Source organism: Cariama cristata, unplaced genomic scaffold (genome assembly GCF_000690535.1).
Source record: "Cariama cristata isolate BGI_N322 unplaced genomic scaffold, ASM69053v1 scaffold29831, whole genome shotgun sequence".
NCBI classification, from domain to species: domain Eukaryota; kingdom Metazoa; phylum Chordata; class Aves; order Cariamiformes; family Cariamidae; genus Cariama; species Cariama cristata.
This window is the reverse complement of record NW_009601452.1, coordinates 1-25,064: the sequence shown is the minus strand read 5'-3', so window position 1 is coordinate 25,064 and position 25,064 is coordinate 1. Positions and strand designations below refer to the sequence as shown.

At 52.4% G+C, this 25,064-nt stretch overlaps 1 protein-coding gene across 1 annotated transcript in view; it reads left to right on the top strand.

The window, feature by feature from the left end:
- The window catches only part of LOC104169532 (plexin-A1), a gene marked incomplete at its 5' end in the record, with an annotated part of 31,139 nt that extends 6,425 nt beyond the window's left edge, over nt 1–24,714 (top strand). The window contains 11 exons of the mRNA XM_009710469.1: nt 1,401–1,657; nt 5,977–6,043; nt 11,090–11,236; nt 12,064–12,223; nt 12,790–12,893; nt 13,369–13,465; nt 14,160–14,350; nt 15,260–15,429; nt 17,158–17,370; nt 20,986–21,136; nt 24,619–24,714. Of these exons, the coding sequence (XP_009708771.1) occupies nt 1,401–1,657; nt 5,977–6,043; nt 11,090–11,236; nt 12,064–12,223; nt 12,790–12,893; nt 13,369–13,465; nt 14,160–14,350; nt 15,260–15,429; nt 17,158–17,370; nt 20,986–21,136; nt 24,619–24,714 (1,653 nt within the window). The remainder of the gene's footprint in view (nt 1–1,400; nt 1,658–5,976; nt 6,044–11,089; nt 11,237–12,063; nt 12,224–12,789; nt 12,894–13,368; nt 13,466–14,159; nt 14,351–15,259; nt 15,430–17,157; nt 17,371–20,985; nt 21,137–24,618) is intronic.
- Nucleotides 24,715–25,064: the final 350 nt, after the last annotated feature.

Sequence of the window (25,064 nt, the reverse complement as noted above, 5' to 3'; positions counted from 1 at the left end):
CCCAAGTTACCAGCATCATGGCATCGAGGTCCCCACCTAGTCTAGAGGGAGAAACTCCGGGAAAACATAATGTAAAGTATTTCTGTTCGTAGCAGGACATTATCCTCTGACCTGCGTTCAGGGAAATTGAGCCAAGTGCTTGCTTGTGTGGTGCCCGCGAGAGGAACCCCAAGGATGGAGGCAGAGAGGGTTTGTCACTCCCCCATCGCCCTTGTGGGATGCTCTGGGGCAGGCGTCCCTGCTTGCCTGGGTGGGGAGGGTGACAGTGGCACCTGGGGACTCGCATCGCAGAATTGGAAAGGACTGGACGGGAAACGGGGTTTTTGTCCCGTGGGCAAGAGTATTTTGGAGGGGGAAGTTACAACTGTGAGGAATTTTGCTGAACTGAAGAGGGCTGATCCATAATTTTGATTGAAGTGAAATGATTTGATTTGTCAAAACCCTGTTCTTCATTTTGAGTTGGTGTTTTGAAATGAAAAGTGTTGTTTTGTCTCCAAATATTGACATGAAATGAAATTTTTCACTCATTCTCCTAATCAGGAAGACGAGGTGGGGGGAGAGGAATTAAAATTGACGTTTTACCACAGCAAGACTTCTGTTCAGAGGAAACCATCTTTCCTAATAGGAAAACATTGTGTTGTAAAAATGTTCATTTCTGATAAGATATGTGGTCAGGTCTCACCAGAACTGGGCTGACGATGGCAGCGTGGGGATGGAAGCATCACAGCCCAATCCCGACTGGGTCCTAAGTGGCCAAGTATGGCCAGAAATACACCTTCAAACGTCTCAAGAGGAAAGGGAATGTTTCAGGCTGTGTCTGGAGTCAGGCAGAGCCAGGTTTCTGCTATTTGCTTCCCTCTCTGAAGTCCAGCCCCCCAGAACCAGGCGGGTTTGCTGCTGGCAGAGCTCAGGGTTGTGGATTTATTTGCTTTCTGTGCAATACCCGAAGCGCGTGTTGCAGTGACTTGGGTGGGAATTGAGCTGCTTGTTAGCTGAAATTGAAAATTGTAATTTTTGTGCGTGTTTGGGAGAGACAGAGTGTTTGTTTATGGGCGGGAAGTGCTTGCATGTGCCTGCACACGCGTGGGAGAGAGTCTTTGTATAGAAGTGTATGTGTGTGTGTGTATATATAGACTTATATATACATTGATGCCCTGAGGCTGTGTTAACGTGGTGCTGACATATTGCAAACTAGATAATACTTCTGGAGGGGACTGAGGGTGTTTACCAAATAGGAAGCTTGGTAGAATGGAGAGAGAAAATCCAACTGCTTTTTGACCCTTTTTCATCCTTTCCTCTTGGGGGATGAGGGTGAATCTAGCGCCTTGTGCAGCTCAGCCACCACCTTCTCATTGCCCTCCCCCTCCTGCCTATCTCCCAGCTTTGATCTATCCTTGCAGGTCCAGGCAAACGTGGAGAAGTCCTTGACCCTCTTTGGGCAGCTCCTGAACAAGAAGCACTTCTTGCTGACCTTCATCCGCACTCTGGAGGCTCAGCGGAGCTTTTCCATGCGGGACCGTGGCAACGTGGCCTCCCTCATCATGACAGCACTGCAGGGTGAGATGGAGTACGCCACGGGCGTGCTGAAGCAGCTCCTCTCTGACCTCATCGAGAAGAACCTGGAGAGTAAGAACCACCCCAAGCTGCTCTTGCGGAGGTAAGCGACCATCCAAGAGGGTGGAACTGTGGGACAGTACCCAGGCTCTTCTGAGCATGTGGACACGAGCTGGTGTCCTTTAGGGATGCCAGCAGGGATGGCTTTGGTGTTGGTTGTGGCAATGTTGGCGCTGGGTCTGTGGTCAAGCATTTCCTTGCCTGTCTGCGGACAAGTATAAGAGGGACATGGGACTGCCTGGACCCAGCTAACTCAGGAGTCGCCCATGGGATGTTCTCGCTCTGGTTTGGCCCGTGGGGGTTCATGCTGTCTGAAGGAGGGAGCAAGATACTCGGCAGCTGCCGGCTGTGTAGTCTTATGCAGGGAGGATGCCCGCTGGCATCAGGCACTGTTGTGTATCCCTGTAGCAATGCTCCCACCTGCCTTCCCTTCTCCAGGTGACCAGGCAGTCCCCCGAACCTCTCAGGACATGGGGCAGCTCTTGCCTTGCCTGGCAGCTGCCTTGCTGCATGGATGCCTCTGCGGGCTGGCAGCAGGCAGAAGTCCTCCTTTCCCTGCTGCCTCCTTGGAGCTTGCCCACCTTGCCAGGCATGTGGGGGTTTTCCTGGGAAAGCCAAGCGGATCTTCGCAAGCTGGGAGGCTCGCCGGGGCCGGGAGGGAGTGCGAGCAGAGGCAGCGTGCCAAGCCCTGCCGTGAGTTTGCCTGACGCATCAATATTTAACGATAGCTCTGAGCTCTCCTTCATCACGGGCTGATGAATATTGAAAGATACACCAAGTGCTGAACAAAACCAATTAATAAGCTCCTCCAGCCCAGCTCGAGGCCCTCCATGTGCCATCTTCTCCCTTCACATGCCATACCATGCCGTGCCTCCCTATCTCCACCTCCACCAACCTGGTGCCACCAGCCTCCAGTGGAGATGCAGGGACAGCTGAGAGCCACGGGGCTGGCATGTCACCAGAAAGGCTCAAGAAAACCAGAGCGTCTTTCAAATATCAACCGATGTTCATGGCATGGCCAGACTGGACAAAGCCTGTCGGGTTTTGTGTACTTGGACCTGGGGAGACATGGGTATGAGCTGGTCCCAGTTACATCCCTGCTACCTTTCCTTGTCTGATCTCTTTAGGCACGTTGCTTTCTTACTGTCTGTGCTTCCTTTGTATCATTACAAGGATGCCCTTAATTTCTCAAAGCACCTCATTAGCAATGTGCCAGAGAGGGGGGTCGGTGCAGACCTGTGGCTGGCCAGGAGAGGGATGGGTCTTGGAGGTGCCAACCACTGTACCCCATCCCTGTTCCCCAAGTGCATCCTTAGACTCTTCCCTTATTATTGTCCCTCCATGACACCAGGCTTTACTGCAATATTTAAACTTCATTTCCAGCTCCTGAAGTAAATCAATAAAGTATAAATAGAAGGCAGTGCGGGGAAGCCAGCAGCTGCGGTGGCTGAGCTGTGGGAGCGGCACAGGGGCAGAGCCCAGCCTGTACTGGCATGGCAAGAGCCAGCAGCCCGAGGACTGTCGGTCCCTGGCTATGGAGCTTGAGGGCTCATTGCAGGTGGAGCTGCAGGAGGCTTAGAACAGGGATGAGGTCCCCTGGCTGGTACCTTGCTTGTGCCTCTCTGAGTGATATTTAGCAAAAAGACTTTCTTCTTCCTGCAGCCACAGCGCGGAGCGAGCAGGGCTGAGGGCTGTGCTTCTCTGTCCTTTTGATTAGCCCTGCTGTTGGGCGTGAGAGTGTGCTTACTGCTCAGGGCAACTGGATTAACATTGATCTAACTGGGGAGAGCTGTTATTTATTTATTTTGTTATTGGATAATCCCCCCGTTGCTGTGGCATCTGACTCTATCACGGATAAAGACAAACATCTGCCAGAGCCCAGGTGGTGGCACTTCAGATGAGTGTTAGAGGCTTGTCAGCAAAGGACCTGGTCTGGGGCTGAGGACGATGTCTGCTGAATAGCTTCAGTCCACCCTTCCCTTGGCTTTCTCCCCACATTCGTTTCCTTCTGCCTTTTTATTTCCCCTCGATGGATTAATCTTTCCCGGGGGGCACAGGAAGGCTTCCCTCCCCTGGAGTCTCAGATGTTACTATCCCTTAATGGTTTAAGGAGGGCTGTGCTATTCCAGGGAAGGCAAAAAGGGCTAAGCCCCATTAGTATGAGAGAAAACCTTGAAAGCGTCCCTACGACCCTGAGTCAGCTTGAATAAACTCTGGGAAAGTGGATTTCCTACCCTAGCCATCTGGCCGTGCGGAACTGCTCCTGGCCCATCTGCCAGGCATGGCATTGCTGTTGGGCAGTGCATGGCAAGGGGCAGTGGGACTCCTTCTGGTGACTCTCAGGTTCGAGTTCCTTCTGGGTTTTGTTTCTTGAGTCAACCTGTTTGTATCCATTCCCCTGGTACAACAGGAATGCAGCCACGTCCCTGAGGTTATTAGTATTGCTTGTGCTTTCAGGAGCATCTGCGTTTGCAAGTGGCTGATCTGATGATTAATGGGTGGATAAGCTGAAGAAGCCTAACTGGGGAGGGTTGAGGGGGCTGGCTGGCATTTTTACTTTAAAGGGAGTGAAAGCCACTTTAAAAAATAATGGATGTGTTAAGGGGAATTTTAATCTTAACGGCAGTGAGACCAGGCTGTGGTGCAGAGGCAGGCGCGTTAAGCTGCCCTTGTGGAGCTGCATGGTTCACCCGGGTCCTGTCTCACCCTCAGCTCTCTCCATGCCAGGCTGTCCCTCTCCTCTGCTGGTGCGGCACATCCTGGCTGCAGTACCAGCACCCCAAGGTCCCCACATCCTATTCAGACCCACCGTGTCTTACACCCATCCTGCAGGATCCTGCTCTCCCTCTTGTGCACGTTCTGCACAGTGGTGTTCCCAAACAGACACAGGTGACTCCCCTGGACCATGCTGTTTTGGAGCATGATGGCGTCTGGATTTGAACCATGCTTTAGGAAACTAGAGGCAATATATAGGTTTTCTCAAGGCAATTTTAGCTGCTTCCTTCAACTGCACTTCCAAAAGCTGAGAGGCACAGCTCCATTTTTAAACTCCTTTTGGAGTAGGTGGTTGCAGCACTGTACACTGCAAACTCCTACATCACCACCCCGCTCTGAGGAGACACACAGAGACCCGGGATTTCCACCATGTGGGCAGGGAGGGGTTGGATTCCAAGCCTGGCACAGTGTCTTTGCGTGGTGCTCCAAAGGTACATGGAAAACAGGTTAAGCTTCCAGCCACTTTTCTTACTCCTTCCTCCTTTAATCCCCTTGTTTTCAGCTGAATTAGTGCTGGGAATAAGTTTGACCAGAACTGTACTGGGATCAAAGTCTCCAAACCTAAATCCAGCAGTGGCTTTAACCAAGGCTGTGTATCAGTGGACCAGTGCGCTCTCTACGTTGCAGGGCTCTGTGCCCCTGCCCAAGAGCCACCCAAATGCAAGCCCAAGGGCAGGGGCACGGAGAGAATTGCAGGTGCAGAGCGTGACCTCCTAAAACTTCACTGTCGCCACTGCTGAGTGCCAAGAACCAGGTGTCCTCTCCTCCAGCAGTTCTTCTGAGCAGACCTTGCACATACTGCTGGGGGAAACTCTCTTTATCCCTCCAGTGTTGGTGGTGATTGTCCTCTTTCTCTACTGCGGGGCTTTGAGGCAGTAGAGATCAAGGGCTGCTTTGGGGGTTGCAGGGAGGTCCCATGTCACCCAGTAGTGGTGGGCCTGTGTCAGGGCAATAGCGGTTTTGAGTGCATTGCAGGAGTCAGCAGCAGCTCCCAGGTGGGGAGAGGGGCTTCCAGCTAGATCAGGCACACAGTCATGTGGGAGGAGATTCTCCTGTTGTGGGAATGTGGGTCAGGATCTGACTTTGCCTTGCAGCCTCAGCTCTTCCCTTCAAGTTGTGCTTTAACTGGGGAGCTTGAGGTAGGTTTGGTGACATTTTGTCTGGCTTAGGTGTCTCATACAATCCTCCTGTGGAGGTTGCTGCCTGGTTCCAATGGGAACAGAAGAAACAAAATGCATTGAAGTAGAAGGTACCAAGGAGAAGCAGAAAGCTGGTCATCTCCTGGGCAAGATTCCCCATGGGAAAAGGCCATGCTCGTCTCTCTCTGGTTCTCCAAATACACTGGAGACCAATTTATTTCTCCCTCCTGGGGCGCTGCTGTGGCTCAGCCTTGCGGACGGGCAGGCTTTCCACTAGAGCTTTTGCTGTCTGTGTGTGCCCCTTTGCTTCGAGGCTCCTGCCTTTCCAGATGTGACCTTTTAAAGCCAAAAATAATTTAGCCACAGTCCAAGGCTGAGGTGGCAACGCGTGAGATCAGAGACCTTTGATATCCTCTGCTGACACCTTTGCTCTCTGCCTTCCCTACAGAACGGAGTCGGTGGCAGAGAAGATGCTGACAAATTGGTTCACATTTCTGCTCTACAAGTTTCTGAAGGTGAGTTTGGGAAGGGATGGAAATGCCGCATGGGCAGGGAGGTGGTTCCTGCCTTGCTGGGCCGGGCAGCGTGGTACCCACAGTCTGGGCTGATGTGCTCCTGAGCGCTGCTGCTCCCTCCTGGAGCAGAGATCACTTCCTAGGCCTCCGTTCCCATCCTGTATTTCTGAGATGTGATTCGTGATTCTGGGTCTTCTTTTGGGGAAATAGCTGAGACTGAGAAATGAAATACAGGCCGAGATTTCTTAATATGTAGCGGATTTGAGATCTTCTTAAAAGTGGTGCCTGGAGAAAGGATAAATCTGAAGCAACTCAACTGAGTCTTGAATCCCTTCAGAGTGGTCCTCAATCCTCTCTCCTTACCTCTACTTGTGTAACTCGGAGGAAGAAGCCCCAGGAGCTGGTCCTTTTGTAGACATGACTGTGATCGGAGGATATTTCTGCCTGTTTGAGCTGTAGTTTGATGTGCTGCACTCTTTGTGTAACGCCACTGCTTTTCCTTCATCTCTTTGACACTGAACCTCCATGACAGGGGAATCGTTGTCCCCCAGGTATCCTCAGTTCTGCTACAGCTTCCCCTCCAAAAGGTGCCTTGGTGGGGATGGATGGCCTGGGGGGTCTGTTGGCAGCGGGGGACACAGCAATCTCCACTGCACCTGCACAAGGGTGCAGAGCCCATTAGCTTGAATTTGCCTTTTTCCCAGTTTTGTTGGGGTAGCAGAAGAAGATGCCAAAGTGTAAGGACTGTTTTTACCACTGGTTCATCCACCCCATATCAAGAACATTTATTCCGTCAGCACCGGTGCTTCCACCTGCTAGAACTGCACCAGCGGCCATGTGGGTTACACAGCTGCAGCTCCAACCTGTGGACCTCATGGCTCGGTCCTGATGCTGCTTTGGGATGACACCGGTGGGGTGAATGGCACCTGAGGTCCTGCCACTGGTTTGTCAGTCAGCAGAGCTGTTTCTTGGGATCCTGCCTGGCGTCAGCACGGTGAGGCTGGGTGGCACACAGCTGTTTTTGTGGGATTTCATCCCTCATTAAGATAAAGAGAATTTGAACCATTTCCAGCCAAGAGATGAGAGTGAGCAGGAGTCTGTGCAGAACTCAAGTGATCGTCAACGAGAGGTGATTTATAATATCACTTACGTGCACTTGGCTTTTTGCCTCCGTCGAGGGATAGCCTGTATCTATAAAAATCTAGCTGTAGTGTGCAGCAGAGATTGCTTTCCAGGGGTGGGAGAGGAGAAAACCTGTGCCGGTCATGGGGAGATGTCAAACCTTCCACTACCTCTTCATGCTGGGGCTTTGCTCAGTGGGACCACCCTTCATCCCTGTGGCGGCAATGCCCGGGGGGATCAGGCAGGACACTGGCAGATGCCTCTTTGCGCTCTGCAGGGTCAGTGGGACAGGCAGGAGTAGCTCTTGCTATGGATAAACTCCCTCAGGGCTCCTTGAAGCAGACAAGGTTGTGCTTTGGCTGAGCAAAGTGCAGTGCACAGCCTGCGAACGCCCACCGCAGCGTTTGGGGATGTTGCATTTGTGTGTGTGTGAATTGACGCTCTTGGCCTGTCCCTTGCTGGGCTGGGCCATGTGGGCAGGTGACAGCGGCATGTTCACCTTGTTCAGAAGCTGCTTTGCATTAGCTCCTGTGCCACCACTGTCCTGCATCTGTCCTTGTATAGCCCCTTTGGAGAGGCTTCGGCGTGCATCGCTAGTGTGGGTCAGGTCTGAGGATAAGAAGTAGCAGGAGAGGGAGACATGTGGATGGGACCAGGGCAATGCCTTTTTCTAAAGTCCTTGGCTATGCCATGGCTTTGACGGGGGAAAATACCTCCAGTCTCTAGGCAATAGCAGCAGGAGAGAGAAGTCTGATCTAGATGCACCATTACAGGAAGAACATATGCGGTGGGCCTGGATAAACCTGCTGGCTGTGAGATTTGTTACGCTGGGGATCATCTACCCAGGGAAATGGTTGAAACTCCATCACTTGGGTCACTTGAGTTCAATGGGAAGAGACTTGAGGGTGTGCTCATAGCCTCTCCTGGGTTGGTCCTACCAGAGGAGACCCACGGGACTGTTTCTGCCTGTCTCCCGGCAGTGAGGATCACAAGGTGCATCAAAAGCAGGAGAAACCTGTGGAGTAGATGGGGAAGTATCACAGCAGACACTTCGCCAGCAGGGAAACTGCACCAAACCGCGGTAATTGTGCATGTAAATGAGGCAGGCGGACGTGTGCCCAGCTGCCAGATCAGCTCTCAGCAAACCTGCCCGGAGCAGAGCTGGGTGCTCAGCATCGTGCAGCCGCAAAGTCTTAGGGCGAGGGTTGGGGACAGGGCCAGTCCAGCCCCCCCTGCCCAGGGCCAGCAGCGTGGGTAGCCAGCGAGGGCTGACACTTTCAACGGGGACCCTGTAGTAGCATTTATCAGACTCTTAATGAGACACCCCGGGGAAAGGGAGAGGGATAAATCGAGACAAGTGCTGAAAAATGCACAATATTAGGTGCCTGATGAGCTAGATCTAGTCAATAAGACAGTTTGAGCATTAGCTGGCTTGCCTCAGCCTGCTCCCAATGTACTGACACGTGCGTGCACGGGGTGTTTGCAGCCGCCCTCCTGCCGCTCGGCTGGCACAGAGAGCCTCCCAGAGCCCCCCTCAGTCAGACCCCCAGCAGTAAGCAAACTGCATCAGGACTGGCAGGGGGCTGGCAGCGTGGGCACGGCCGCATTTTGGGGGCAGGCTGTCCTCCATCAACCGGCGGGGCCACCCGGCCCCATCTCAGTGATCCCCTCTTGTATCTCACCCGATGGAGATCATCTCAGGGCAGCTGCCTGGTACCAGTTTCTGCAGTCCCTGTTCGTTTTGTTGGTCTCTGTCAGGGACAAGCCCTAAACCATCCTCATCTCTAGTGGCTCAGTGAGCTGTCACCCATGGCAGCATCTCAGCCCCGGTCCTCAAGACCGGTGAGGACAGTGAGGTTAGGAGTGAAGTTTTGGATTTTAAGAGTAGGACTCACATTTGGAACAGGTGAGAAAGCCAAGCTGCAACGTGGAGGATGCACAGAGTCAGGGGGACAGTGCAGAGGGGATATTTCAGTTGAAATTAGGATGCTCGACAGGTCAGAAGGAGACCAGCATCCTGAGGCACGCAGGAGCCCCCAAAAGCCTGCATGGTGCTGGAGGAGTGACGTACCCATCACCAGGGCCACTGATGCCTCCATCCTTCTGGGGAAACCACAGGGCTTGTTCTAATCCATGCATCCAAAAAGAGATTTATTCCCCATCAGCCCGGCCGGTGTCTGAGGAGCGAAGGAGGTTGCCTGGAGGTTGTGATGCCTGGAGTGCAGCCGGGTCATCAATGTGGGAAGGGCTGAAGCCACCTCTCTCTCTGCGGATCCCCAGAGGTGGGCGCAGAGCTGTGGGTGGGGGAGCAGCATCCATGCCTCGCTGGAGAGGGGAGATCTGTGAGCTGAGATGGGAGCAACTGTGCGGGATGTGAGCAGGAGTCCTGGTCCAAACTATCCTCCATCCATGCTGTTTCCACTGCCTTGGAAGTTTTATGAGGAGTTTTTACAAGCAACCAAAAGAAGCAACTCGAGTCTTTCCACTGTGGCCAGAGGCGCGGGCTCAGGGTGCTGTGGGACCCCCTGGGGGCTCACCACTCTGCAGCCAGCCTGGCACTCCCACCTTGCTGGGCAGCCGGTGATGCGCAGAGTAGCACTCACTTTGGGTCTTTCACTTTTCCAAGCTGACTTAATGAAGCCAAGTTTGGAAATGAAACATAATTTCAAAGACAGGCGTGTTGTCGGAAGGTCTGGGGATGATGTATGCCTGTTTCTGCTCGTTAGCAGCTGTCTCTTTAATTACCGCAGATGCTAACGAGATGCTAACAGCATATGGTGACAGGGAGAGCAGCCGCACTTTGCACCAAAGTACAATTTATTTGTGAGGCGGCCGGGAGAGGGGACGAGGGCTGGTGGGGTAAAATCTACTGGGACTTCTCCCAGTCCTCTCTCCTCCCATCGTGCTCTTTTTTCTCCCTTAGGGCTAATGTCTGTATCTGGAAGGGCTCATTGGGGTACTGCTCAGGGGAGAGGTTTGGGCCATCCGTGATAAAGGGGTGACCATTTCCAGCCCCCCCTAAGCCAACTCATGGCACCAGGCTAGTTGGTGCCTCCAACCTTGGCAGGTCCTTTGCTGTTCCTGAGTTGCTACGGTTCCAACATCTTCGGAGGAAGTGTCTGGTCCAGTCTCCCTCTCCCTTCCTCCCACCTGTGAGATAGATGCTAATGTGATTCTGGCTGGTGACTAAAGCTGCCTCTGACTACAGGGGTTTGGCAGTGGGGACACATAGGTGGCAAATGGTTTAACCACAGGAAACCTCATTGCCTGGTCCTCTCCATCAGCTGGAGACTCAGGGTAGGGTTGTCAGAGAGCTGCTCTCTTGCTTTTCCTTCCCACTGGATCTGGCTGCCTGTCCCGAGCCATCATATGGAGAAACCTCCTTTGACCTTCTCTCATGTGAGACTGGGCTCCTGGCAGATGCCAGAACTGCATCGTGATACCTGGGCAAGAACCCCCAGGCTGTCCTGCTGCAGCGTGCCTTTTCCAGTCCTCAGGTGCTTCTCTTGGCTGGGCCAGCTCAAAAGATAGATAGGCTATATCCCATACACAAAGTCCCCAAACCCAACCTTCTCTTCACTAGCCCTGGATTTAACATTTTTAGCTCATTTTTGGCCTATAGAATGAGCAGAATTCACTGGAGGGTGTCTGGAAACTCTGGGAAGCTGAGCCTAGGGGTTGATATACCAGGGAACAACCTCCAGCGGGCATGGGAAGGAGAGAATGAGTTCCTCCATGGGATGAATTTTACCACGTGTCCTCTTCCTTGCAGTCTTGAACAAGGGCTGGAAACTTTATAAAGCCACGTGTGGGGCTCAGTGCTGCAGGAGGCTCCTGACACAATGGTGGTTCTTGAAAGGCAAAGCTGGTGCCTGGCACCTTCTCACCCTTCTCTCTCCCTCTCCTCCGTCCCTTGTCCCGCAGGAGTGTGCTGGAGAACCACTCTTCATGCTCTACTGTGCCATCAAGCAGCAGATGGAGAAGGGACCCATTGATGCCATCACAGGAGAGGCTCGCTACTCCCTCAGTGAAGACAAGCTTATCCGGCAGCAGATTGACTACAAAATGCTGGTTAGTGCAAGCAGAAGCCTCACTGGTACTCCTGCTTGCCAGGACTGCTACGTCCAGCTATTTAACAAGATCTTGGAGGCACACAAAGTACTTTGCAGAGAGTGGTTTGTCTGTTGTTCTGCTTTTTTTTTCCTGGGGTGTCTCTTGCCCCATCTGTGTGGTGCCCATCTCAGAGCTGGAAACGGGGCGTTTGCATGGCAAGGTTTGCTCTTGCCATGGAGCTCAGAAAGCCAAATATGAACTGAATCTCCCCATCCATGCCTCGCCCAGCAGCCCCATGGCCCTGACAGATATGGGGCCAGAGATGCTGTTGAGCACATGCTACCTGGAGCAGCCAGCGGCTCGTGTTGGATGGGGACCAAAGTTAGAGCCTTGAGATTACTGCAGGAGATAGAGATATACTTCTCTTCCTCCATATGAGCCATCTCCTCTGTCCAGCTGAATGGTAAGCCAGGCCCTTCCCCTGGCTGAGCCTGCAGCTGGTTCTTTACCACCTCGATCTCCACAGGGGTGGGGTTGGGAAGGGAGTGGAGTGTGCTTGGGCATCATTCAGGCTAGACAGGTTTTGGTGAGTTGGGCATGGTTTGCTGGTCCAAGATTCCTTAATTGACACTGTGCTGCCTTTCTGGGAGTAGTTGAAGATTTGAGCGTGGCGAGGAGAGGTGGGGAGAAAGGGGGAGTGGGAGTGTGCCATATGGCTGCAACTGCACGGCAGCCCTGAAGGTGAGAAGACATGGCCTGTAGACAGCTGTAGCCTCGTGTCCTTGGACCTGCCTTTGCAGCCAGTGCGTCACAACCTCTCACTCGAGTCTTTCTGTGCTGTGCAGACCCTCAACTGCGTAAACCCCGAGAACGAGAATGCCCCAGAGATCCCTGTCAAGGTGCTGAACTGTGACACCATCACACAGGTGAAAGAGAAGCTGCTGGATGCCGTCTACAAGGGGGTGCCTTATTCCCAGCGACCCAAAGCCGGAGACATGGACCTGGGTAAGAGGGAGGCCAAGCACTTCCCTGTGGGGAGCAGGGATGTGACTAAGAGCAGAAGTGCCAAAAAACCTGTTCAAGGCAGGAAAACCTGCATCTCCTCTGGCAGGACCGGAGTATTTGTGCTTGTCCGGTCCACTCTTGCTGTGCTGGTGGCGCTGACTGTGTGTGAGGACCCCTGGCATGAGAGTGTGGGTCCTGCCAGTAGAGAGGAAGAGGAGCCTCCTCAGCTCTGTCTGTGGTCTGGATTGCAGGCTTGAGGAGGCTGAGGTCCAGGGAGGTCAGCAATAGTTGAGAACAGTGTTAATAGTCCTGCTCTTAAAGGAGGGACAGGGGAATGAAGAGGAGAGGAGCAAAGGAAACAGTTGCCAGGATCAAATCGGTGCTGTCTTTCCCTGGATACTTAGAAATGGCTTTTGCCCAGCATCATACTGATAGTCATCAGTTCTGGGCTTCAGAAGGTGGTGGGAGGGCCCTTTTGTTGATGCCCAGACCATGCACCTACCCTTGCCTCGGCTTTGTGTTCCTATTGTCGCCTAACCACGAGCTCTTCTCTCTCATGGGGACAGAGTGGCGGCAGGGCAGGATGGCCCGGATCATACTGCAGGACGAAGATGTCACCACAAAGATCGACAACGACTGGAAGAGACTAAACACCCTGGCTCACTACCAGGTAAGGCTGTTTGTAGTGGAGAGCACTGAGCAGTCACCAGCTGCTTTGAACGTGAGCATCTCTTCTCCCTCCTCAGCTTGGTCAAGGCCTGGGCTCAGCTCCCCAGACCGTGCTGCTTATGCAAGGGCATGGCCGGGAGGTCTGTGGTCACTTTCCTGCCTGGACCCCATGTTTATGGTCTTTCTATTCAAGGAAGCACTAAATGGGGCATCTCCAGGACTCGTAGAGGCTGTTTCCTGCTCTGACCTTACTTTGCCATTTTCATGCCAAAGTTTCTGGTGTGTTCCTGTTCTCACCCCTTCCCACAAGCTGTTGCAAAGGTAGATAGGTAGGTCTCCTTTGCTGGAGATGGATGTCCCTGGGGTGGGGTGCGGTGTAGCTTCATTCCTCCTGGGCTGGTTTCTCCCTGCTTGTGGGGCTGTTCCTCCTGTGCCTCTCCGAATTCACAGCCTGCTCACGCCATCTCTGTCCCCAGGTGACGGATGGCTCCTCAGTAGCCCTGGTGCCCAAGCAGAACTCGGCATACAACATCTCCAACTCCTCCACCTTCACCAAGTCCCTCAGCAGATATGGTGAGTGTGCAAGGGCATCCTCCGCTGTGCTGGCAGGGGAGGCGGCACTGGGCTGGGCTTGCAGACCAAAGCACAGGGCAGGTGATTGTAACTGTGGCTCCTGTGAACAAAGTCCTCCAAACCCCCAGCTCTCCTGCACCATGCTATTTATTCTGGTGTTGGAGAGGTAGCAGGTGCCCTCAGAGCCATCTCTCTTTGCAATGTGTCAGGCTTGGGGGAGAAAGACATGTGTCAGGTGGCTGCTGCTAAGGGATCCCTTTTCTTTTATTCTTTTGAAATCTAATTAAAATAGGCACAGAGGCACTTTGCACTTAAATGAACAGAGTTGAGGACTCCAGCGAACATGCTGGCAAGTGTACTTTGGCCTTGGTTTGGAAGGGAATAGTGTGGTCAGCTCAGACTGCCACAGGAGGCATCTGTGATCCTGGCACCTGCGAGCTAGAAGCAGAGCAGGTCTCTGCAGAATCCCTTCCACGATGGTCCTGGCTTCTATACATCAGCCAGGCTTGAATGTAACCCGGCAGGCTGTGAGTACAGTCCCAGCAGAGCTCGCAGTCCATGGTGGATCCCAAAGGTTCCATTTCGTGGCCATGATGTGCCCTGAAGCCATAGTGGTGGGAAGGTGGAGGGAGGGGCTGGCGATGGGGTGGAGGTGGGCAGGGTGCAAGCATCCCCCTCTGCTCGGTGCTTGCAGAGAGCATGCTGCGGACCGCCAGCAGCCCCGACAGCCTGCGCTCGCGGACCCCCATGATCACCCCCGACCTGGAGAGCGGCACCAAGCTCTGGCACCTGGTGAAAAACCACGACCACATGGACCAGCGGGAGGGCGACCGGGGCAGCAAAATGGTCTCTGAAATCTACCTGACCCGCCTGTTAGCCACCAAGGTATGGCCCAGAGACGCGGAGCTGCTGCCTGGCTTTTTAAATCTGAGTGGGGAAAGGTAGCGATTTACGTTGTCCAAAAGTCGTAAGCACTGCTTTTTTATTAGCCTTCTGCTTCAGCACAGGCGGAGTTACTCTCTTGGTCTTTCCTGAGCTGGAGGTGATGTTTTTGTGTGTCAAAACCCTCAGTGAATGTTCCTTGAGTGGATTTTCCTATATGCTTTTTGCACCCTTTGGCGTTTTTACTATTCTCAGTATCTTTGGGCAGCTGCTGGACTGCAAAGCAGAGATGCCCTGGGGCAGGCACCTCATCCCCTTTGGTGTTTGGGATAGAGCTGCAAAATCGGTGATGTGGGAAGGGTAATTACCTGGGGCATTTGGCATCGCAGCAGGTTCCCCTTCCCATAGCACATACAAAACCTTCTGTAGTGCTGAGTGGGTGCTGTGCGTCTGAGATGTCCCTACAGAGGGGTGAAGGGCTGTGCTGAAGATACTGGCTCAGGATTGCAGAGACTAGGCTCAGCCATCTCCCCTGTGACTTGGCTCCCTGCCTTGTGGGACAAGGGCTTGTTCAGCGATGTCTGTCGTCAGGTCTTGGGTACCTTAATGGGACCCGAAAAAAGACCACGATATGACATACATTCACTTGGGTTTTGCTTTATATGGTGTTTTTATTTGTATGCGTTTAGAGTGCCAGATCATGCAGTGAAGGAGATACCTCATGACTGCAATGTCTGTTTCTCAGTATAAACCACTGAGCACCAGTAGGATTACGCAGACTGTACTGTGCTTCCCTTCCAGGTGGCAGGAACAGAAGTGAAATCGGTTTAAAGGTTGACCTTTAGTTAAAGGCTCATCTCTCTGCTGGTGCTGGGTGTTGCTGACCAGCCCTTCTCTCTTTCTCCTCTTCAGGGCACCCTGCAGAAATTCGTGGATGACTTGTTTGAGACCATCTTCAGCACAGCACATCGTGGGAGCGCACTGCCCCTCGCCATCAAATACATGTTTGATTTCCTGGATGAACAAGCTGATAAGCATCAGATCAATGATTACGATGTCAGGCACACCTGGAAGAGTAACTGGTAATGGAGAGGGGCAGTGGGACGGGGTGGGGGGCTAACAATATCACAACTAACTATAATTCCAGCCCCTCCCACAGGGAGCAGAAATATGTCCCTGGAAATGATCCAGGACAAGAGAGGCCCATATCTCTGTGTTTCTGGTGTGGGTAAATCCCTTGCATGCCTTCCTGCAGCAGAAAAAATCCCAGGAATGCAATGCTCCCTCAGCCCTTCCATCCCTGCATCCCAGGCACCACGCTCCCTCTGACGGCCGGACCACGGCAACTCTGTTCCCATCTCACCTTGGGCAAACGCCGCTTGGGCTTCTCCATCCTCTGGGCTTCTCCAGAGATGCCAGTCCCAATTCTTACCTTGACTGTCCTAAAGGTGCCTCCATGCTCCCTCCCGTCACTCAGCTGAGTGTGCCCTGACAAAGTCAGCCTAAAGCCGTGTATGAATCCTCCCTAACCTTACCTACAGAGCAAGCCCATCGGCTCTGCTTAATCGCTCTCTGAAATGCGGGGCAGAGTGGCTGATGAGACCTCCCTAAGTGCCGTCCTGGGGCCAGGGCTGGAGCGGGCGTTGGCTCCTGCTCCGCAGCACCCCCTCGGCGTTTTTCTTTTCTCCTGCCTCACTTGATTTCATCTCTCTGATCTTGCCGTTACTGGAGACGGGTACGTACATTCCCGTGTCTGGCATTTGTTAAATGGCAGCCAAATTGCTTTTGTGTAGTTCAGTAACTGTTGGCAATTAGCAGGGCAGGAAAAGAAACATTTTTAAATGGAGATGTGAGAGTGCGGAAGTGCTTGGAACTGATTTATAACTCGGCTTTCTATATTAAAAGAAGGAGCGAAAGGCAAAGGAGGAAAAAAAAAGCCCCGCTCCACAGGGGCTGGGCATGCAGGCTCCTGCATACTAATGCCTGTGCTTATCTCTGGGCGCTAATTCGATGTGTGAAGCTAATTTCTTGAGGCCATTCCCTTCACAAATGAAATATGTACATGCACCCGGTACCCTCATTAGGAAAGTCTTGGGGAACGAAGTGTGTTTTGTCTAAGATAAAAGCATTCGCTGGGTGTTGGTGCTGAGGGATGACAGAGTGGAGAGGCTTTCTGATGAGGGGATGCCCTGAGATGCTCCTGGGAGAGGAGAGGGGCAGCAGGACTGGGAAATGGAGCCATGGAGGGTGGCACGTGTCAGTATGCAGCAAACATCCAGCCAGTGGCTGTCTAGGAGACCTGCTGCCTCTACAGCTGAGCACATTATTTCTAGCATCTGAGGCTGCCTAAATTCTCCTCTGGTGTTAAAAGTGCTAATGAGTCCCCTGACGAGGCCAGTTAACTCCCTCCTCCAACATGGGAGATGTGTGAAATGCCACACGGCACCTTCAAAAGGATTATTGATGTGAGAGAAGGGGACAGTGCCTGATTTGACCCATGGGCTCAGCAAAGGCTCTTCAGTAGGAGTGGATCCTTGGAGAAACCACAGATCTGCGCTGCCCTGGTTTGCCTTTGGAGATGTTGGCAGTGCTGAGGAATTTCTCCACGGAGAGCTGTGGCCATGTTGGGGTGGGCAGAGGGGAACGGCCATTTACCCCAGGTTGTTTGCTTTCCTAGGGTGCTGGGAAAGGCAACCTGCCCTATTCTGGGTCATGGGGAGCTCCTTCTCCGCAACTGGAGGTGCATGTGTGTGCCCGCTGCCCTGTAGGGCTTGGTTCAGGTGCTGACTCCTGTTTCCTTCATCCCGCAGTCTACCTCTACGTTTTTGGGTGAATGTGATTAAGAACCCCCAGTTTGTGTTTGACATTCACAAGAACAGTATTACTGATGCCTGCCTATCCGTGGTGGCTCAGACATTCATGGACTCCTGCTCAACTTCTGAGCACAAGCTAGGAAAAGACTCTCCTTCCAACAAACTCCTGTACGCCAAGGACATCCCCAACTACAAGAGCTGGGTAGAAAGGTGAGTAGACTTGGCAATAGCTCCTTGCTTCACCTGGAGGAGTTACGGTGGATATACATGGGTGTGGGGACTTGGGTCATTGGGAGGACTCCTCTTGGCAGCTGTCTGAAGAGAGACCATACTAACACTTGCGGAAGGAGATCCTCTTGTTTGGGAGATGACAATTCTTGTGATTGTCTCCTGGAATGAGTTTGCAATGACTGTTTGACAGAGCCATTTGTGACTTTCTTAAGGAGCGCTTAAAGCAAGCTCCACATTTAGGTTGTCTGATGTTTTCTGTTGTAAAAACTTGGTCTGTGCTAGGGAATTGCTAACACCTTCCTTGATTGCTTTCGAAGAGCAGTGAGAAGTCAGCCTTAGACTAGAGAAGTGCCTTTTTTGTACCATGACAATACATGCAGGTTTTGCTGAAATGGTTGAAAAATTACCGTTTCCCATCTCTCATCTATCAGTACATCTCACCTGGGATCCTGATGAAAGCACATGCTCTGAGGCAGTGCTCAGGCTGCTGTCGCTGTGCTGAGGAGAAGGGAGAGGAGCAGGTCCCCTGACTCCTTCCGACTCCCTCCACCTTCACTGTTAGCTGATCTGCTGAATTAATGCTGTGTTAGAAGTTCAGGGTTTGAATGCTACTGATTGCAAATTGATGCGCTCAGGCATAATGCTGTGTTTAGCTTTATCCTTTTGGGAGGGAGACCTAGGAGATGTCCTCCAAAGCCCTCCAAATAGAGCTACTGTTAAAATGTTGCTGTCTTGTGAAGTGGGACTTCATCAAGCTTAAAAAATGGCAGATTTCAGGTTGCTGATGCAACTTTCCCCTTGTGCTGATATGCTGTGCTATAGATCATGCTCGTTTGTTTGTTTGTTTGTTTGACTGAGGACCCTTCTGTTTCTCAGCATCTAGACCAGATACAGAATGAACCAAGGGAAGGATATCCAGGCAGCAATAAGTGTCATGTTCTCTAGTTTGCAAGCATGGGACTTGGTAGCCTAAATCATCCTTTGGATACTCACTCGTACACAGTTATTTTTGTCGCACCATTGGCGTGCCTCGTGCTTTGCAGACAGGTACAAAGACAAGCTTCTTCCCTTGAGGAAGACAGTGCTTGGATCAGAAGAAAATATGCCCCTGATATATGATGACTGATATGAGAGATGAGCTGCATTGTAATAGGAGAAAGTTCTTTGTGGACGCCTGGAGTAGTCCCGTAGGAACATCACAAACTTCATAAGAAGAATTTCTGTGCCCTTGCCGTCTCTATGACAAAAATATTCAGCTCTTCATGTGCCTAGAGGAAAAAAGGTATAAAACCATTCCAGAGTTAAATATTGTTCTAGACCTGCTGTGTCCCTGAGGAGGAGGTGGGACATCTCACCGGTGACAGAAGTTCCTGCCATCGCTTACCACTGGTATGGTCCCAGAGGCAGCTGAGCAGGGCACAGAGCTGCCCTGTGCAGGGTGCGACTGCGTCTCCTACTGCTCCTCTGCTGCCGGGATTACGGCAGAATCGGCATTTCTGGCTTTTGGTATGGTTATTGTTGCAACTATTTACAGAGGTAGGATGGGAACGATGCAAGGGCAGCTGAGTGGGACTGCCAGTCCCAACAGGAGGTCTGTCTGCCACCGTGGTTCAGGCATCAGCTGAAAACGCAGCATCCTTCCAGTCTGAGGCAGGAAGAGCACGTTAAAGGGCTTGGGAGGTGAGGAGCCTGGGGAATCCCAGGGTGACTGCTGCTGGGGTCGTGGTAGGTGTGCTCTGGAAGTGGCAGGTGTGACTGGGATCTTGGTCCACACGAGCCATGCACACTTGTATTGAAAAATGATGGTTTCCTGCCATCCTTTGTGTCATGATAAAACCTGGAATGTAAAACTGCTGTATGTTACCTGGACATCTTATTGTGGCAGCTGCTTTCTTCTTCAGCAGGTCTCCTGTGTGTGTTCATCTTCCACGAGTCCCTCCCCACAGGAGCCTTCACGTACGAGGTTAAAGGGTGGCCAGGAGGATCTCTGTGGGTTTTCTGTGCTAATCAAAGCTGGCTGGAACTGAGAAGGTTGGGCATATTGTCCCTAATACTCCTCAGCACAGGTAGAAGTAATGTCAGCTTTAGGAGACATCATTCTCGGGTTGATCTCTCTAGCGGTGTAGCAGATCTCTTGATGCCTAGTTTAGTCAGAGGTCCTCACCTCAGACCACTGCTGTCTTGGCAGCATCCAGGAAATCTCTTGCATCACTTTCTGGGTGTGAATGAGCCTCCTTGTAAAAACTGCCCAAGTATTTTATCACTAGCTGAGTTCAGCGCTGTGGGATGGAGTGGATCCTCATATTCATCTCCTCAAGTGGTCTTGCTGCCATCTGTTCCTATCCAAGTGCTTCAGCCATTTTCCATCTCAGCGTTCGGCTGATGACACTAATGATGCTAATCACTGTACCAGAAACTTCACTGAGTGAGGAATCATGAGGAGGAAAGCAAACCTGGGAGAGACTGGCACTCTGTTCTTCCAGGTGGTGGGAGCGACCAAGGCTCGTTTGCTGTGGGTCGTGTTTCTTTTCTAATAGAGGACTGTGGACACAACCCTCATTTCCAAAAGGACCTCAGTGGTGGTCCACTGGTGCATCTGCTTGGTGTAGCCCTCCTGCTGCAATGGGATGGTGCAGTTTTGATCTCCCTGGGTTTTGACGAATATCCTCATGGATATTCTGTTTTTCCACTACAATTCTGGACCATATAAGTGGTGTCTGGATTTCTCTGTATTTGCTGAGCATATCAATGAGGCAACTATGGGATAGGACTGCGCATCTTAAGGTATCCTACTAAATGTAAGATAGTATCCTGCTGGTAGCAACCGTGAGAGAAGCAGAAGGAAGGCAGGAAAGCACCAGGTCATTTGACCCAGGCATGCCCTGAGGCATCAGCTACTTCCTCTGCTGCCCAGGATCCTTTGAGTTCACAGACGTGCCTGCAGAACCTTGGTTTTCACTGAAAACCAAAGCTCCTTGTAGCTTTTTGGTGAGCGGTAACTTCTGAGCATGGCCAGCGGCAGTCGTAGGCTGTGTTGAATGCCTGTTGCTGAGGAAGACGTAACCACACAGGCATGTATCCCTGCAAGGGCTGGATGTGAACTTGTCTTGTGTTCACGCACCAAGTATTTAATTGAATGCAGAGGAGCATCATTGGCTTTAGCGACACGGTGACCGTAGGAGAATGGTAGCAAAGCCTTATGTGTTGACGCAGGCTTGGAGGATTCTGGTGCGTGCGGTTTGGTGGCAAAACATGCCAATGGAATGGGAAGGAGGAAAAATGTGTGGTTTAGGAGAGGGTGGGAAATCCCTCAGAGCAGCAGTTCCTGGCTTCCCAGCATGATGGGCTGGGCTGGGCTGGGTGCTGCTCCATCGGGAGCGTGTTCCTGATGATGCTAACGGCTCCGTGGAGTGCTCAGAGACCTCTTGATGAACGGCGGTGTTATAATGAGTGATCATGGTATGTCACCGCTCAGAGGCAAGATGCTCTTCACCTTGCCTTTCCAGTGGCTGTTCTCAGTGAGCGTCGCAGCAGGGACCCAATCCCTTCTGTCTGTCCCTATTTCTGACACCCTCTTCTGTTTCTTTCTTGCAGATATTATGCAGATATAGCTAAAATGCCAGCGATCAGTGACCAGGACATGAGTGCGTACCTGGCGGAGCAGTCGCGGTTACACCTCAGCCAGTTCAACAGTATGAGCGCGCTGCATGAGATTTACTCCTACATCACCAAGTACAAGGACGAGGTAAGACGTGGTGATGGGGAGTCAGGCCTGGGCTGCAAACCGTGTCCCTTTGCTTACATTTCTGCAATCACCTGCTTTTTCCTGTGGAAAAACACCCTGTGAAGTGCGGGAGGGCAATGTAGTCCGTGTCTGTGCTTGGGCTGTCGAGGAAGGAGAGGTTTGGGCGGCGTGGAGCCAGGCACTGGTGTAGGCAGCACTTCGTTCCCCATATTTTCTGCAGTGAGTAATGTGGGAAATGCCTATTTTTCTACATATTCGGCACATGAGCTCCGTGGGGCTGCAGAGTTCACAGCGTTATCTCAGTGTCCCTCCCCTATCCGCTACCACCGCCCCAGCGGTACCAGTGCCGTGTGGATATACAGGTGGTGTCTGGCTCCGCTCCCCAGGGATGCTAGAGGATGTGATGGTATCTTCAGTGCTTGCTTTGTGAACATCAGTAAGAATGGTTAAAAACCTCTCTGTTGTAATTTATACAAATTAACTTTGTAAAGCACCTCTCACATCCACACCCTGCATCTTTTTATTAGCGCAATAAAATATGTAACTACAGTAAAATATGGATCTATACATATAACATGATAGTATAGGTTTTATTGTCCCAATAAAGGGGATTGACGATTGTGTTTGAACGGTGGGTTATTTAGGTGACAGAGTGCCTTGCTTGGAGAGAGCCAGGAGAGCCAGCCTCTCGCCCCACAGGGAGAGGAAACGGGGTCCCCGTCGTACCCTGCAGAAATCCTGAGAGGCATCTCCCAGTGCCTCTTTGAGGTGTGAATTTAGGGAGTCCACGGGCAGGTCGTAGCAGACCTGGCCCCTGGGTCTAAGGTGAGTGCTGGGACCATGGCGGCCAAAATCCTTGTAGAGCTGGGTGCTTTGCAGGAGTGAGGAGGAGGAGGAGGAGTCCTGGCTTGCCCACAGGGATGGGAGGAAACCCTGGTGCTTGGGAAGGTGCTGCATGGTGGTCACCATGCAGCGGGTGGCTGTGTACTGATGACCATACTGGTGGGACATCTGTACAACTCCCCAAACGACTTGGGATGGCACATCTAGGAGGTCCCCCTAGCTCTGTGTGATGAGTTGGCCATGAAGGGTTTTTGGGGTTTTACAGTTTGTACAACAGCTCTGTGGCCACCACGAGAGTGGAAGAGGAGCAGTCTGGAGGATCTAGATCTGCTGTGGGACCGCCATCATCCCTCAGCCATCATCAAGCTGGCTTCCTCCAGGCTAAGAGTCCCCCAAGCCTTAAATAAATCCTTCAGGCTCTGGGCAAGAGCAGGGAGGGGACCATGTGGCATTAATGAGCTGCTCTTTAGGGGCACGGGTGGTCTTCTTGCCCACTAACAGCAGCCTGACATCTGTTGAGTGTCTTGGTGTCGCCCGCTCTCCAAGCATCGCAGCTCTCAGGAACTTCTTTTATTATTTGTAATGGGATTAATAAATCGCAGCTGTTCCCTTTGTTTGTTTTCATTCATTAAGCACAATTATATGCAGCCCGATTGCACCCTCTTTGATGCAAAATGGGAGAGAATAATTTTTCCTGTTGTTCAGTGCAATAATGTGCTGTCATTGGTTGTGAATGAAAATCATAATTAATTTTCATTTGGGTACTTGCATCGTGGTAATCAGTGGTCCTGGCTCTTTACAGCAGGTGACAAACCTGAGTCTCTCACTACGCTCGGCACAGGTTTCCTTTGACTGCATGTTTCTGTAAGGCTGGGATAAAAGAGGAGCAAATAAATGCAGGGGCAGGTTGTGAATCTTTCAACACCTCAGCATCCCAGGATACACAGCTGTCTTAGCGGGAGAGGCGGAGGAGGTGGGCGGGAGGAATAGGTTCCTCTTCCACTTCCCGGACCAATCTCATTTGGTTCCAGCTCAGCCACCTTTCAGGCACGTGGGATTTTGATTTTTCCATAAGTGTTATAGTTACTTTATTCTATGTGTAGCGTGACGGCCGACAGCGGCTGCTGAGATGGATGGCAGGGGAGTGTCACCAGTAGCAGGTTTGTGGCAGATTCTACGAGCTCTCGTGAGTCCAGCTGCAGCCCAGGGTCATTGCTGCCAGGGGAGGTAAATCAGATGTTCCTGGCTCTCGCTGGCAAATTTTCCCCGCCTCAGGAGCTGACACCAGTGTTGAGATGCAGCTTTCAGAGATTCTCCATCAGGCATCTCTTACTGCCCCAGCAGACAGGGACCAGCCTGGTCCTGTCCCAGAAAGCCTGACGAAGAGCCAGAGCCTGTTGGTGGCCGGAGGCTGCTGCCGGGCGGGGTGGTGGATGCTGCCCAGCACGCCACTCCGCAGCCCGCCGGCACTGCAGCAGCTCTTAATCAAAGGGAGCTGATTCCCCATTAAGAAGTTACCTGTAGGGCTCCTGATGGACTTTGCCTGCCTCCTAGTAAGTCTATTAATTATACAACAGTTTGTTTCCAATTATGCGGCCAATGAAATGGTTAATCAAGTCCCCTTTGACGGATGCCTTGATATTTAATTGCAAAAAATTTGCTCTCTCAACTGGCTCACCCGAGGAGATGAGATTTCTGTCAGGTTTGGTTTTTTAAATCAGCTTTTCTGCTCTGCTGGCATGATGTTAGTGAGACGAGACTCCTGGCTGCTGGGAGGGCAACTGCCCCTTCGTTTTACACTTCATTACTCCCTGCTCCCCACTCTGGGCCTCATCCTTTACCGTCCCACTGCCGCCAGTCTTTTCCTGGCCCTGGAGGCATGGCTGCATCCAGCCCAGGGAAGGGGACCACCCCTCCACCTTGCAATCTGTCGTCACAGCCAGGAGCTTGTTTAGAGAAGGGAATTTCAATGGAGAAGAGTCATCCTTGGATGTCTGCGGGTGCACCTCTTGGACAGGACTGAGGGCTCCCAGCGAGGCAGGCTTTGCTGGTGCATCCATCTGGTGTCCTGCTCCATCACCCCAGTGCCCCCCAGTTGTCAACCTTGGGGAGAGGTGAGCGGGGTTTTACCACTGGCGGTAGCTGAAGCCTTGTGGATTTGGTCTTTTTGTGCTCGTGGAACCAGTTCATGGCTTGACCGTGGTCTCTGAAATGCAGCCCCTGCCTCCCTAGGATGTTACAGGTTTGCTGGAGTCACGGACAAGGTGGGAAGGTGTCGTCATCTTGGTTTTGGGGTTCACACTCCACTTGACAATGGATGTTTGTTTTCTTCATTTCCTCATGTGCAAATTGCCTTCTCGTTAGTATCAAGCAGGTCCCTGGTCTTAGAGCATCCCCTTGGGGGTCCCAGGAGGCTCTGTCTGTGGGGTGGCAGCACTCCGAGCGGTGTCCTCCACCTCGCATCTCCTTTGGCCCTTTCCTGGCCTTGTTAGGGACAGGAATGAACACGTGCCACTTCCCGTGGGACCATGTCTCCATGCCCTGATGCCGTCAATGAGCCACCATGGCCACGGGCAGCAAGGAGCTGCTTTGGGTAGGAGAGCATCTCCTCACCCTCTTGTCTCCCCTCTCTCCCCCAGATTTTAGCTGCATTGGAGAAGGACGAGCAGGCCCGGAGGCAGCGGCTGAGGAGTAAGCTGGAGCAGGCGATCGACACAATGGCCTTAAGCAGCTGAGAAGGCGGTGGCACGGTGCCAGCATCCCGGGCAGCAGAGGTGGCAGGAGGGACGGCCAGCCGGCGGCAGCCGGGGGTAGAAGACGACTTTGGGGCTGGGGCCGACTGGACCCGCAGGAGCCACCGTACCTCCACACGCTTCCCATGAACGAACAAGGAAACCTCGTGCTTTAGTGGAAAAAAAAATAAAAAACAGAAACAAATCCTGACGACAGCAGCAACATCGATAGAATCCCCTGACCCACACACAAATCCCCCAATGCAACTGGGATGCAGCAGGGACCTTGCAGAGAGGCGATGCCGGACGGAGGAGAAGGGGGTCGCCTGCCCCATGGACCCGCTGGGCATCCC